This window comes from Alexandromys fortis, unplaced genomic scaffold, assembly GCF_014885135.2.
Source record: "Alexandromys fortis isolate MF-2015 unplaced genomic scaffold, M_Fortis_MF-2015_v1.1 scaffold_96, whole genome shotgun sequence".
NCBI lineage: Eukaryota > Metazoa > Chordata > Mammalia > Rodentia > Cricetidae > Alexandromys > Alexandromys fortis.
Genome location: NW_026068053.1, coordinates 3439023 through 3453104, shown reverse-complemented (window position 1 = coordinate 3453104; position 14082 = coordinate 3439023). Strand labels below are relative to the sequence as shown.

Sequence of the window (14082 nt, the reverse complement as noted above, 5' to 3'; positions counted from 1 at the left end):
TATACTTTTGTGTTTTCGTTGTTTTTTTTTTTTTTTTTTTTTTTTTTACTGTGAATGAGCTAAGTACAGAGAGACATTTTATTGTCCAGGCTGCTAGGCCATATATATCTTGACTTCAAAATTTGAGTAAAGATATGTTGCTTTGGAAAAGAGGTCTGCTTTTGTTTCCACAGAGGTTGAGAATCTGTGGATTCCTACCAGACTAATGTGGTTTGATGAACCAAGATCCCCTGAAAGGTCTCTGTGAACCCCAAAATTACTTCACCCAACAAAAAGCAAGAAGCAGTTTGGAGAGAACTATTCCCAAATATTGTTTATAAATGTTTGTTTATATTTAAAAGGGGATTTGCTCTAGAGATGAATACTTTGCATTGGTATGAATCTTGGTCTATTGATACAAATTTAAAGCCAAATTTCTTATATATATTTATGCTCTTATTTAAGGTAAAGCACAATACCTTATACATACATACATAAGCACAATGTAGTTCATTTAAAAATATAACTTATAATTAAGAAATACAGGTTAATGCATAGTCATTTGTAATAGTCAAACTTATAGTCATATTAGGCTTTCTAGATGTACAGAGACTTCAGATGGACAGTTATTCTTCAAACCTTTCAAATACTAACAGAACATGGCATTTAAAATGTTTTAAGAACTTAGAACTTTTCAAGACTATGAGACCCATCTGCTCCTGGCAGCACCAATCTACTAGAGGATGTCCAGGCAGCAAGATGTCTCTATCAATTCTAGAATTTTGGAAATTGCTTACAATGTACTTCCTGTTTACTTAGGTAATATTATATCCTTCTGGAGTCTTTGGTGGAGTTGAAGAAAGATAGTTATTGGTTCCCTTGGTTATGATAAAGAATAAATTAGATATAAAAGCTAGCTAACAATATGCCTAAGTGATTGGCCAAGCAGTATTTTAATTAATACAGTTTCTTTGTGGTTATTTCAGGACTGGGTGGCTGGGAATGAACAAGGAGCCTCTGGCAGCAGGAGATGGTTTAGGTAGTAAAATAATTTCCACATAAGCATAGAGACCCAAACTGGATCCCAAGCATCCTTGTAAAAGCCAGGCCAAGTGATGTTTAATTAAGAAATACAAGTTAATGCATAGTCAGTCATCTGTAATAAAGCCAGTGCTAATGATGCAAAGACAGGAGGATTTCCAGGGCTAACAAATCAACCTCTTTCCTCTGCATGCATCTACACAAATGTGTATGTGCATAAACACATGTACATATGTGTACAAATATGTTACACACACACCAAAAAAAACGAAAAATAGGAGAAATTTATTGAATTTATTCATACGTGCTTTATGGCACATAAGGAATGAACATTTACCTTTAGGAAGCGTGGTACCTTGAGATGGAACAAAGAAATTTTATGTTTGATAAAACTTTTCGAGTTTCATTTGCATTTATGGGTCTTCAAGAAGCAATTAAAAAGTACTATGTATTATTTATTAATAATAATATTATAGCTTTCTTTTCTATTTATGATAAACTAATGTAAAGATGTGGGGTTCAAATATTGATTAAGTCATTAAAAACATTAGAGCATTAAGCTATAGCAGTTTAAGTGGCTAAGTAAAAGTGGCTTATTTGTAATGTATTTTAGTAACCCTTTCTATAAAATAATGCCACAGCCAGTGTTTTTGCTTGTAAGACCAAGCAGCAAGAGGTGTTTATTTATTAAGCTAATGAGAAAGAGTTATTTTTTAATTGTTTGTGTGTGTGTGTGTGTGTGTGGGTGTGTGTGTGTGTGTGTGTGTGTGTGAGAGAGAGAGAGAGAGAGAGAGAGAGAGGATGTGACTGGGTATGGGTGTATCAGTGCCATGCTGCTATATAGAGGTCATAAGGAAAGCTTGTAGAAGTTGATTATCTTCTAGCAATGTGGGTTCTAGGTCATCAGGATTTTGTGGAAAATGCTTTTATTTGCTGAGTCATCTCTTTGGTCCAGAAAAGAGATTCTATCAGAGGATAAAACAAAACATATCCTAATATACAACCACCCTTCACTAGCATTCCCTACGCAAAGTACCCTTGAAAATGATTTGAAAAGGAAATTGGATTACCTTCTTTACAGTTATGATGCCAACTTGGAAATTTGGGTCTGTATTAATATCAAAAGTATCTGCACCATCTCCATCCACAATAGTATATTTCATCTCTGCATTGATTCCTTCATCCAAGTCCTTGGCAAACACTCTCCCCACAGTGGAGCTAATTGGAGCTGACTCCAGCACACTCATCTGATAATGTTCTGTGAAGAAAAGCAGGAACATTTATTCTTGATAATCTACCACTAAAAGTTGGCCTTATTATCACATATCAGGCATGCCATGTAAACCATTTTTCCGTGGTTCATAAGTTAAAACTTAACTTTTACAGTTTAAAATTTCAGTCTAGAGAGTGAAAGCATGCCCACCGCCTATAGGCTGTGCTGAATGTTCAATAAGGAGAAGTTGAAATAGCTCCACAGAGCCCAAGAGTAAGACAGGGTAACAGTGGACCTCTCTTTGTTTCGTTTATCCTTCAGTGTAGGAAGAAACTCCTTGCTTCCTCATTTTTAAGGTGCCACATGAATGGGATATTTCTCCCAATGCCATGCTTTTCCTGGTCAGCATGGGATCACAAAGCACATTTATTTCATCAGATTTCAAATGTCCTAGTTTTTGTTTATGTCCTGGCCTGTGTGCTACAGTCCCATCTCTATGACCAGTGACCCGAGTGGATGGAGCCCTTTGAGCTCCATGTGTGGTACATCACCTTGTTTTCCATAGCTGTGGCTATCTGGATGCCTCTGCATGGGCTTTATGTTCTAATTCTAAACTCAAATAGCCAAACCGGATCCCACATGTAGAAGAAGCTCAGCGTTGATAATGCCTTCCTTTGAGTTGATGCCCAGCATTGGTATGCCTTCCTTTTTGAGTTGATGCTCTTGTTCATAATCTTTATTTTTTAGCCTATTTTCACCTCTGTGAAGTTGTATATTTGAGAACTTACTTTTTTAGCAGTCCCAGGCTGGCTAACTAAATAACTAAAATCACACACATTATCAATATTTTTTCAGTTTCTTATCAATTTTTTGTGTATATAGGCATGACTACATGAGTTTCTGTGCATCACGTGCATCAGGTGCTTGCAGGCTGCAGAGGCTATTCTAGTCTCTGGAATTTGAATGACAATGGCTGTGAGTCATGAGCTGCTTGATGTGGGTGTTGGGAACTGAACCAGAGTCATTTGCCAAAGCAGGAATCACTCCTAGCTCCTGAGCCTTTCCATAGTTCCTCTTTTTTATTATGTAAAACTATGAGGCCTGAGGCAAAGGAGCTGATGGCCCCCAGGGTTGTGGGAGAAGAAGCAATGTTTGTTCCTTACAAGTATGAGTCAGGGATTCTCTATGGTGCCATGCGAAGTTATCAATGGATTACACTTTTTTTCCCAGAAATTTTAGGCAAAACATACATGTACCTATAATCTTTTCAGAAAGGAAAGCTATCCTATGTGTTTAAACACAGTTATAAATTAAGCATGTATTAGAATTTCTACATGGCATTAGAAATAAATATCTTGCTGGGCAGTGGTGGTGCATGCCTTTAATCCCAGCACTTGGGAGGCAGAGGCAGGCGGATGTCTGCGAGTTCAAGGCCAGCCTATTCTACAAGAGCTAGTCCCAAGACAGGCACCAAAGCTATAGAGAAATCCTATCTCAAAAAACCAAAACAAACAAACAAACAAAAAACAGAAATAAATATCTTGAGCACATAATATTATTTTTCAATGTGGTTCAGTTAAAGGTGATTAGGCTTGTTCAACATAAAAGAGTAGGCATGACATTTTGTCAGCATCTCACAGTTAGTTATGATAATATTTTTGAGAAAGAAGCTAAACGGATTTCCTATAATAGGGAATCAGAAGAACAGTAGAGCAGAAGCATTTAATTCAAGGTAGAGTTAAGAAATAATTATTTATTATTATTTTTAATAATAATAGTTATATTTGAATAAAATTATTCAAATTTGACTTTCACAAATAAATGGAGAAATATTTAATGATGAATTAATTTATTTTGAAAAGTGCAAAAGTACTGTATTTTAGTGGAGAATGGTCTTAGAGCTTTGATTTGGGGGTAGGACTAAAGTCCCCATCTTCACTGTATTGTGTAATATTCTAAGGAGCTGCCATGCCTGGAGGAACATGTGACTATATCCACAATGTCCAGATCTCTAAACTGTTGAGCTTTGCAGTTCCTTGGCTCTTCTGCTTCCCATTCTGCCTTCATCAGGGATACACAGTTAGTGTCTTATTTGAAAAGTTCAATAATTCAGAATATTCAGAGCCCACAGTGTTTATGTGGGGTGCATAACACGAGTCATTTGTGAATGAATATGGAACTCAGGATCAGTAAACTGCACCCATCGCTCCATATGCAAGTTTATACTGCACTCTGATTGGTGAACTAGTCATCTTAGTAACTCGCTCATTTGTATCATTGTAAAACACTTGCTGGATATCCTGCCTTTTGTCTTCCATGAATGGCCATGGCGACTTTGTGTATTCCATTTGCACACAACTGAAAGACCCTCTGGACCCGCCCCCCCTCAGAACCTGCAGCTATCCTGCTCCTGTGAGAACATCCTGTTTGTTTGAAAGATTTTCAGGACCTGCAGTCGGCTATACCATGAGAACATCCTGTTTGATTGACCCCCTCAGGACCTGTAGCTAGCCTGCTCTCATGAGAACATCCCGTTTGCTTAGCAAAACAGGATACCTGAGGTCAGGACCCCTAGCTGCAAAACAGAATATCTGTGGCCATACATCTGTGCTGGAAGGGGAACCGAACTTTCGGGGGAAAAACCATATGTGCCCCTCGCCTCATTCCAACCTACCAATGGGATTCCTGTAACCATGCATCTGCTTTTGTATGCCTGCTTCTGCCCGCCCTTTTTCCTATAAAAAGACCTTCACCCAGTCTGCAGGCAAGCAAGTCCTCCAAATAGACTTTGCTGCCCACAGGTACCTGTGTACACCCAATAAAGAAACCTCTTGCTGTTTGCAGCCAGTGGTCTCAGACTGTTCTTTGGGTTCAGGGGTCTCCTCCTGAGGGAAGGTCCTCTCTGAGGGTCTTTCAACAACTATTTGAGCTCTCTTTATTTACATAAACGAAATAGAAGTCATTTTGACCCAGCTGGTTCAAAATGCAAGCTATTCAGCTAATAGTCTGAATTTATTTTGTTTGTAATTTAGGTGTGTGTGTGTGTGTGTGTGTGTTTGCGCATGCACATGCACGTGCATGTGTGTATACTTGTGTGTAGAAGCCAGAAGTAAACCTTATGTGTTGTTCCTTAGGTGCCTTATCCCTTGTTTTGAGAGAGGGTTTCTCATTGGCCTATAACTTGCTGTATATTACGTTAAGTATGTTAAGAACATGGGGCAGGGAATCCCGGAATCTGCTCTTTTCTGACATCCCAGCATGGGGATTACAAAAGGGTACCAGCATTGCTAGCCTGGGATTCTAGGCCTGCACTTGGGTCCTCATGCTCACGCTTGCAGAACAAGCTCTTGAATGATCGAGCTGTTTCCTCAGCCCCATTTTTGGGTTTTAATTTTAGTTTTTGTTTGTTTCCCCCCTTTTCTTGCTAAGTGTTCAACCTGGAATTGTGTCTGCTGTTTCTCAGGTTTATTCCCTTCTGGCACTCACTTTCAAGGTCACATCTCCATTCCTTAAGGACATTCAAGCTGATTGCTTTGCTGTCACTTCATATTCAAATCTGAATTTGTCTTCCCCTGCCTGCCACTAGTTCCATTATGTATTCTCTACTCTGTCAGTGGTACAGTCCTGCTCCAGATTAAAAGTGGTGTCCTCTTTGACGAACCCTCAGCTGTGCTTCCTCTAGCAAGGAGAATGAGAGTCAGGAGCCCATACTTACTTTTTCCTGTGCTGTGTGCTTTCCCCATGCCCACCCCTGTCTTTTTCTGTGTGTAGAAATAAGTAAATAAATAAATAAATAAATAAATAAATAAATAAATAGATAAATGTGTGTGTGTGTGTGTGTGTGTACACATATATTGTATATTGCATCCCTAGGTAGTATCTCATCTTGATAGTGCTTGAACGAATGTGGGTTCTTCATTTTGGCGTGTTGTGTTTTCTTTTCTGCTAGTGTAAATCCTTTCTCTTCTTCAGTCTTCTGTTTAAGTCTCATTACTCTGTGAGACCTTCATTCATTTTTCACTTATTGAGAACAAGTAGCAAACTCGTGTGCATTGCACAAACTGTTCCACGACACTTTAGTCTTTCCTGGCTGTAGAATTAATCAACATAAGACTAATCTTATAAGACTCAATCTGCACCATTTATGAACCCACAAGTGGCCCAACAAGCATTCTTCATTGGTTTCCCCCTCTATAACAGGACATGTGCTCGCTGGCTGGATTTGAAGTTTTGGGAGACAGGGGTTAGTACCTTGTGTGCCCGAGCCTGGTGTCCCTACAGATCATGGATGGCACTGGGTTGTATATTGTTTGGTTACTGCGGTCAGATGGTGGCCTGTTCAGCTACAGCTCTGGCTGTCTCATGAAATGTGTTCTGAATTGGTGCCCATTTGGAAAATCATTTTCTTGAAAATGATCTCTTGATGGAGATTAGTGGTCAAAAAAAATCTTACACATGATGATGATTTGTGACCCATGAAAATTTAACCCTATATGACAAATATTATTCTTAGTACTTAGTGTGCAGGTGGGTGATGTGGCCATCAGGTTAAAAATATGGGGAAAAAAGTTTAAGAAGATTTAACAGGGATGAAGTAGTGAAAAAAGAGTTGAGAAACACTGATTCAGTGATGGTTGATGGTTGTGGTGCAGAAAGATATTAATAAATGACATTTAATGCAAAGTATCAGTACCCCTAAACTCTGTGAGGTGTGGCTCCCTCTGGTCTGAGAGATATGTCTTGGTACTTACTCTGGGGAAAGCGGGGTGGGTTATCATTGACATCTGAGAGGGTGATGTTGACTGTTGTAGTCCCAGCTAATCCTCCAAGCTGCCCTCCCATATCCTTGGCTTGGATGATTACTTCATAGTATTCTTTGGCTTCTCTGTCCATGTTCATGAGTGCTGTTCTGATTACACCTGCAGGATAGGAATTGTTTTAAAACACAAACTGGCAAAGCAGGTCTTCTGAGGATGCATGTGTGCTTCTCTCCTTTGTGTATGTAAATACCAAGATGCACAGCGCCTATTTTTATTAAACGTGTGGTTAAAATCCCAGCTTCAGAAAAGCACCGTGTGAAACAAAGGACCAAGGAATAGACAGCCATCAGGAAAGGCTCAGAGGCTGTGTCCTTGGCAACGTTACTGAAGCAGAACAGGAGGTGGCAGCAGTGGTTTTCCTACAGACTCCAGGACATGCCTGTTAGGCGGCTGTAGAGTTTCTTTACCTGGGATTTGAGTACAGGAAACAAAGCTCCATGTGTCTACAAATCTGTGATTCTAGATAATTTCCCTGCTCCTTCTGCCTTCAGCCCTAGAGCCCTGGTAGTGTGGATGACTCTCTAGAAACTGTCTCCTTGTGTGTTTCCCTGCTTCCCCCCTGCCGGGAAGGAGGGATGAAAAGGATTAGACTCCCTTTGTTTACAGTTGCTGTTCTCTTTTCCTCTGCTTACTTCTGTGCCTTGAGTTCCTGAAGCAGGAAGGGCAGAGAGACGCAGTGTGTGTTGTTTATTTTTGCCATGCATAAAAGATTAACTTCCCCAGACAGTTCAGTGGAAAAGCAGCATGAAGGTGTGGTGACTGGATTTCACTAAGAAGAGGGGTCTAAACCATATGCAGCGACATGTAGATTCTGATCTGCCAGGGATGTTTAGAGTTTTATCTCCTTTTTAACCTCCAGTTTAGGAAATCTGGCTTTCCTACACTTGCAGGGAAGGTTAAGGCCTATTGTTACAGGGTTATGACACAGCCTGTGACTAAACTGGCATCCTGCAGGGAAAGGCAAGCCTGTGGGACAACGCCCTGCCTAAGTTTCCTCCAGTGATGTATGTGGTGTAGTCACTGATGTCGTCCTAAAAGGGAATGTGCAGTATTTTTCCTTGTAAATGCCTCTTGGCCAAAGCAATGACAATCGCCTCATGTATTTTTGACCTTAACACTGTTGACGCCCCTCATGGGCATTGTCAGAATAATGTACACTCCTTCCAAGGATGTAAAGGACGCACGACCCTGTTTCTGCCTGGAGTTTTCTTTCCTGCGGGCATCCCTTCATTCGTCCCCTTCCCCGTTGGTAGAATTACTGAAGCTTCTGCTTTATAGACATTTCTAGCTGTGATCTTTGCTCTTTCCTCCTACTAATTTACACTCTCTCACTTTCTACCTTTATGATACTATTTTCTGAATGCTGGGCTACCTTGAGGACATATAGGAAAGAAAATTCTCCCAGTAATAACAGAGATATATTTCTTTTCTATCAGAAAAGGAGGTGACTTTGACTGTTCACTGGTGATTAAGGCTATGTGGTTGTTTCTTTGCTCAAGTTCTGCCTCTTAGGTCTGCTTTCCCTCCGAAAAGTGGGAGCAGTAATACTTCCTATTGGGAGGTTAAAAATGGTACCGTTTATGAAAGTGCTTGGAGAAGGAGAAACCCTGGTTCAGTAACAGTAACAGTAGCTATTCTGCCCAATACAGACACCAAAGTGATTTCCCTTGGGATAAAACATGAATCCTGTAGTCAAAGTTCCTTGAAACAAGCAAAGCCTTAGGCTTCCCAGTCTCTCCTCTTCTGCCATGCTGCCCCTTATCAGTTCTGTTCTCTTTGCATCCCCCCCTTGCAAGAGTGACCTCCAATAGGCTCTGACTTTCTGGGGACCATATTCATTTGCTCTTGCCTGTCTCATCAAAACCCACTTGCCTGGCAGTCATTCACTCTGCCCTTGTCTTTTGCTTAGCAAGGATTGGCTCAGTAGATAAAACGTTGTGGGTATATCAGTAACTACAGGAACTTGGTTAGCACTTGACTGAATCCTGATGGTCAGCTGAATGATTGCCCAGAAGGCTCTGTGAGTCTAACTATAGAGCAAGCCCAGGTGAATATGGCTTGCTTTGGTTTTGATGGAGTTAGAGAAGACCTTAAACCTTGGTAAATAAATATAGGCATGAGAATTTTGGGGAGGTGATGAGGAGACAATTTCTGTAGGCAGGGCTTTAGTGTTGCTCAGCAATCCATGAACACTGTCTCGCCCTCCCCATACCCAACACTTCCAATGTGCTCTCATAATCCTAAAGATTATGACAGTCCATTTTCTGTGTAATACATTTCCTGGAGGGTCCTTGAAAAGATGAGTTGGGTCTGTCCTAAGAAGGAAACACAAAGATTATTCAATAAACAATCACCTCTGCCTTGACACTTGTACTATATACCTGTTTTGGAGTCCACAGAAAAATACGGTTGGCCCTGGAGAATGCTATACACTACCCGGGCACTGTTGCCATAGGTTGGGTCATCAGCATCTGTGGCTGTCACTTGAATAACAGAGGTACCTGAAGGAGAGAAGTGGGAGAAATCTGTTCAAGCAGTTATAAAGAGCTGGTATATCCTGAATGGTTAACCTTAAAACATTTTGCAGATGTTATGCTTGCTTCTTTGGGAGAGTTTCCTTCCTAGATCAAGCCTCTTGTTACTCAATGGGGTGTTTAAATTCTTAGTAACCAGTAAAAGTAACACTGACTATGAAGTCTTCTTTTTTCATTGGTAAGAGCCAGTATTAACCCTTAGCAACCAAATATATGCTATTAGCCATCTAATTCATAGTTTATTCTTAAGAAATCAGAACTGGAAGAGGCTGGGAGATTTATTATGCTTAATGTGGTGGCTTTAAAAAGCTGCATAACTTCCTACCCACTGATGGTAGTCATCTTGGTTTCACTTTTATGATTTCTGCACATTTTCTGCTCTATGTGTACACAATAGGGTCACCTAGAGTGTGTCTACTGTTTGTGAAGAATCAGTGCATCCCCACCTTACCTACTGGTGACATTTCTGGCACAGTGGCAATGTAAGGTCCATCGAGGAACTTTGGCTCATTGTCATTGATATCTTGGATTTTGATGATGAACTCTGACTCTGGCTCCATTGGTCGGCCTGTCCGCCTATCTAGGGCTTGAGCTCTTAAAGTGTATTGGGCTCTTTCTTCTCGGTCCAGCCTCTGAATGGCATGGATGTCTCCAGTGGTGTCATCAATAGTAAACACGATGCCTGCTCCTTCTCCTGAAAGGATGTATTTGATGGATCCATCTCCTCTGTCCATGTCTGAATGAAGCTGGGGACAAAAGTACTGAAATTTCATTATGGACATACACAGGAGTAGGAAATAAATTGATTTCCACTTTTGTACAGATGTAAGACCTTCCTTTATCTACGAATGTTCTTTCCACATTAGCGTTTAGAAAATCTTTCTGTAAATAACTACCATACTTTAAAATGATAAGTAAAGGGAAATACAGTTTTCTATGTCATATTCAGTGGAGTTTTCTCTCCTACCTGCTAGTTCCTGAATAAACCATTCTGAGGCTTAATATGAGTGACAAGCTGTTTGGCCTATTAGCTCAGGCTTACAATTTAAATCAACCTATTTCTATTATTCTATATTATGCCATGAGGCCTGTGGCTTATTACCTCACATCTTGCTTTTCCGGTGGCTGCTGGCATCTCCCTGACTCTGCCTTCATTCTCCTCTATCTCTACCTGGATTTCCTGCCTAGCTGTATTCTGCCCTACCATAGCCCCAAACCAGCTTAAAAGATGATGAAGTGACCCATTAAAGAGTTAAGACCAGGGACCACAAGATGCCTGATAATTTATACTTGTTTCTGGGACCCCATGATGGGAGGAGAGAACTGACTCTTTAAATTGTCTGTTGACTTCTGCACACGGGCCCCCACACATACACACATTAAATAAATACAATTGTAAAAAATTAAAGGTAAAGGCCATTATATATAGGAAGTAAAATGTGACTTTCATGGACTCCTGCAAAGCTTCAAGTTCTGAGACCCCCTAACTTCCTAGTTTCCTATTTAAGACTAAGTTTGTGTCAGGTATGGTTTAAGTGCTGATTGTGTGTGTGTGTGTGTGTGTGTGTTTTACAGCAGTGTGTCTCTTTTTAGTAGGACTCATTTGAATAGTAGGAATCAGCTGAATTTGGATTCAGTTGATTCACTAAAATCTATGTGTGGATGGTTGAGTTAGGGGCTTGCTTCTGTGTTTATCTGACTATATTTTTCTCAAATTGATTTAAAAAATATTTTATTTTTATATACATGAATGTTTTGCCAGCATGTATCTAACTCCACTATTTATGTCCCTGATGCCTGTGAAGGCCAGACAAGAGCATCAGATATACTGGAACTGGAGTTACAGAGGGTTGTGAGCCACTGTGTGTGCTAATAATCAAACCAGGGTCTTCTGGAAGAGCAGCCAGTGTTCATTTTTACTCCTGAGCCTCTCTAGTCCCATCTTCTCATATTCTTTTGTAATGATTTCTCCAAAGACATCTGGACATTTTACCTTGGCCTAGAAACATGTCTGTCTTGATAATTGCACATAATGTGTATAGACAGAAAGAATGCTGAGATTTTGTGTTATCTTATAGGCCTCCCCAAAAGAACCTGCAAAATTATTAAGTTTAGTTAGCACTGCTAACTCTGCTGCTCTCTATGTTTCTGCACTTGTACACTTCAGCACCAAGGATTAAATCATAAAACAGACAACAAGTGGTAGGTTGAATGCTGCAAGCTCAATATATCTGATATGAATATGGTTTATGTCAGTTATCAACTAAGTGTCCCTGTCATGAGGAAATACACTGTCTATAATCCTTAATTTTCCCATATTGCAGATGGAGAATAGCATTAATTCTAAGGGTTACTGGGTTCATTAGAGATTAATGTATGTAAAGTACAGAACACCGTTCCTTTTCCATAGGAGGAAAGCTATAAATGGGTCCAATTACAGTGATGACATACCTGCTGAGAGAAAGGGATATTATCTGCTCTCTTCAAGCCTCCAGGAGTAAAAACTACCTAGAGCTAGAGACCTTGTTGCTATGCAGAGCCCAATGACCAGGGCCCCTAAAGCACTGGAGGGGCTCTGATCCTATTCCTGTGAGGATTAATGTGTAGGGACTCTCAGGGGACACCTGACAGTGTAGTCACAGCCTCCTCAGACAGGGATGGCTTTAGAGACTGGGACTGGTTTGGAGCTAATCTTAGATTTATTCCTGGCCAAGTCATGCTGCCTAAGGATTGAAGCTATGCCTTATCTACAGAAGGGAAAGAAGAGAATAAAAATCACCTAAAAATAGATTTGGACTTCTTTCTACTTAAAAGTATTCTTTATAGAATATGACAGTCTCACATGTCTCTATTCCATATACACTGTTAACACCAAGGTCTCCTATTTATTCAGTTTAAAGAACAAGGGGAAAAGCCTAGCTCTTATTGTGTACAAGTAAAAGACACTTAGTTTGGAACTGGGCACAAAGAAATGAAGATCATTCCCTTTGGAAATATGTTCCCCAGCACCATAGAACTGGAAGGAGAAAGACAAACGTTTCAGGAGTTTCTTAAATTATGAGATTAAAAAAAAACCTACATCTGTATATTTCCATACATAATTTTAAGACATATGACATTGACTTTCAATAGGACAGGTCAAGTTATGACAAGTTATAATGGACATAGAGCTCGATACATTAAGCACACGATACCATAACAGAGCACGTGTAAGTGGCCTGCATTTAGTGTAGGCTTAAACAAGAGAAACCAAAGCTAGCACTGCTGAGGGGCAACCACGCTTCCTATGGTTGATGAGGCTGACTAGGGTCAAATGGGGTCAGTGTTGAAGCTCACAGCCCTTCTCTGGCTTCCCTCTGTATGAGAAGATACTGAAGAATCTTTGTAGAGAGTTCTCTGGAGGTGGAGACTATGTAATCCTCTTGTTAAGTACTCTGGCCTGTAGCAGATTGTACAGGCTGAGGCTTAAGCTTTTGCAGGAGCCTTATGTCAGCTTCCTTTGAAGGGGTAGTATCTTGCAGGTTGCTTCTGAGTGTGTCTACTGCTTTTCAAGGTGTCCTTGTCAGTTTTGTTGTCAATTTGACACACCGAGAAGAGCAGACCTCAGTTGAAGAATTGCCTTCAGCCAATGTCCTGTGGGAATCCATGCGGTTATTTTCTTGATTGCTTGTTCTTGTAGAATGGCCCAGACAACCGCTAGTGGTACCATGCCTTGGTGCTGGTGGAAAGGAGCTGAACTTGACCTGAAGAAAAGTTGGTAAGCAGTATTCCTCCATGGTTAATGCCTCTGCTCCTCTTTGAGTTTCTGCCTTGACTTCTCATAGTGAAGGATTGTTACTAAAAGCCTCATATAGAATAAATTTTTTCTCCTCTGATTTCTTTTTGTCAAGGTGGTTTATCATAGCAACAGAATGCAGACTAGAGTATCAGGGGAGGGGATAAGAGCTCTACAGTGCAGCAGAAGGCCTTTCATGACTTGGAAGCATATCACCTGGGAAGAGACTTGCACGGAGCTGAATTCTGAGAACTAGAATTTTGTGTCTCCAGGACTCACTTGTGAAACAAGCCCTCTACCAGTTAGTTAGTTTAATAGCAAGCAAGGATGAGGGAATGCTGGAGTATCAGATCTACAGTGACTCTGGGAAATAGCCAGGGAATCTTCCAGCAGGAGCAACAGGTAGGGCAAGAAGTTAGGGTTTTCCTCTCGCCATACCTCTTCAATATAGTGCTTGAAGTTCTAGCAAAAATAATAAAACATCATAAGGGGATCAAGGGGATTAGAATTGGAAAGGAAGAAGTTAAACTTTCGTTATTTGCAGATGATATGATAGTATACATAAGTGACCCCCAAAACTCCACCAAAGAACTTTTATAGCTGATAAATACCTTTAGTAATGTGGCAGGATACAAGATCAACTCCAAAAAATCAGTCGCCCTCTTATACACAAAGGATATGGAAGCAGAGAGGGAAATCAGAGAAGCCTCACCTTTCACA

The 14082-nt window shown here is 40.4% G+C and overlaps 1 protein-coding gene across 1 annotated transcript in view; it reads right to left on the bottom strand.

The window, feature by feature from the left end:
* Cdh20 (cadherin 20) overlaps positions 1 to 14082 on the bottom strand; it is a 62380-nt gene that overhangs the window by 39196 nt on the left and 9102 nt on the right. The window contains exons 2-5 of the mRNA XM_050119767.1: positions 10039 to 10333; positions 9435 to 9554; positions 6985 to 7152; positions 2091 to 2278 (exon numbers count right to left, since the gene is read on the bottom strand). Of these exons, the coding sequence (XP_049975724.1) occupies positions 2091 to 2278; positions 6985 to 7152; positions 9435 to 9554; positions 10039 to 10333 (771 nt within the window). The remainder of the gene's footprint in view (positions 1 to 2090; positions 2279 to 6984; positions 7153 to 9434; positions 9555 to 10038; positions 10334 to 14082) is intronic.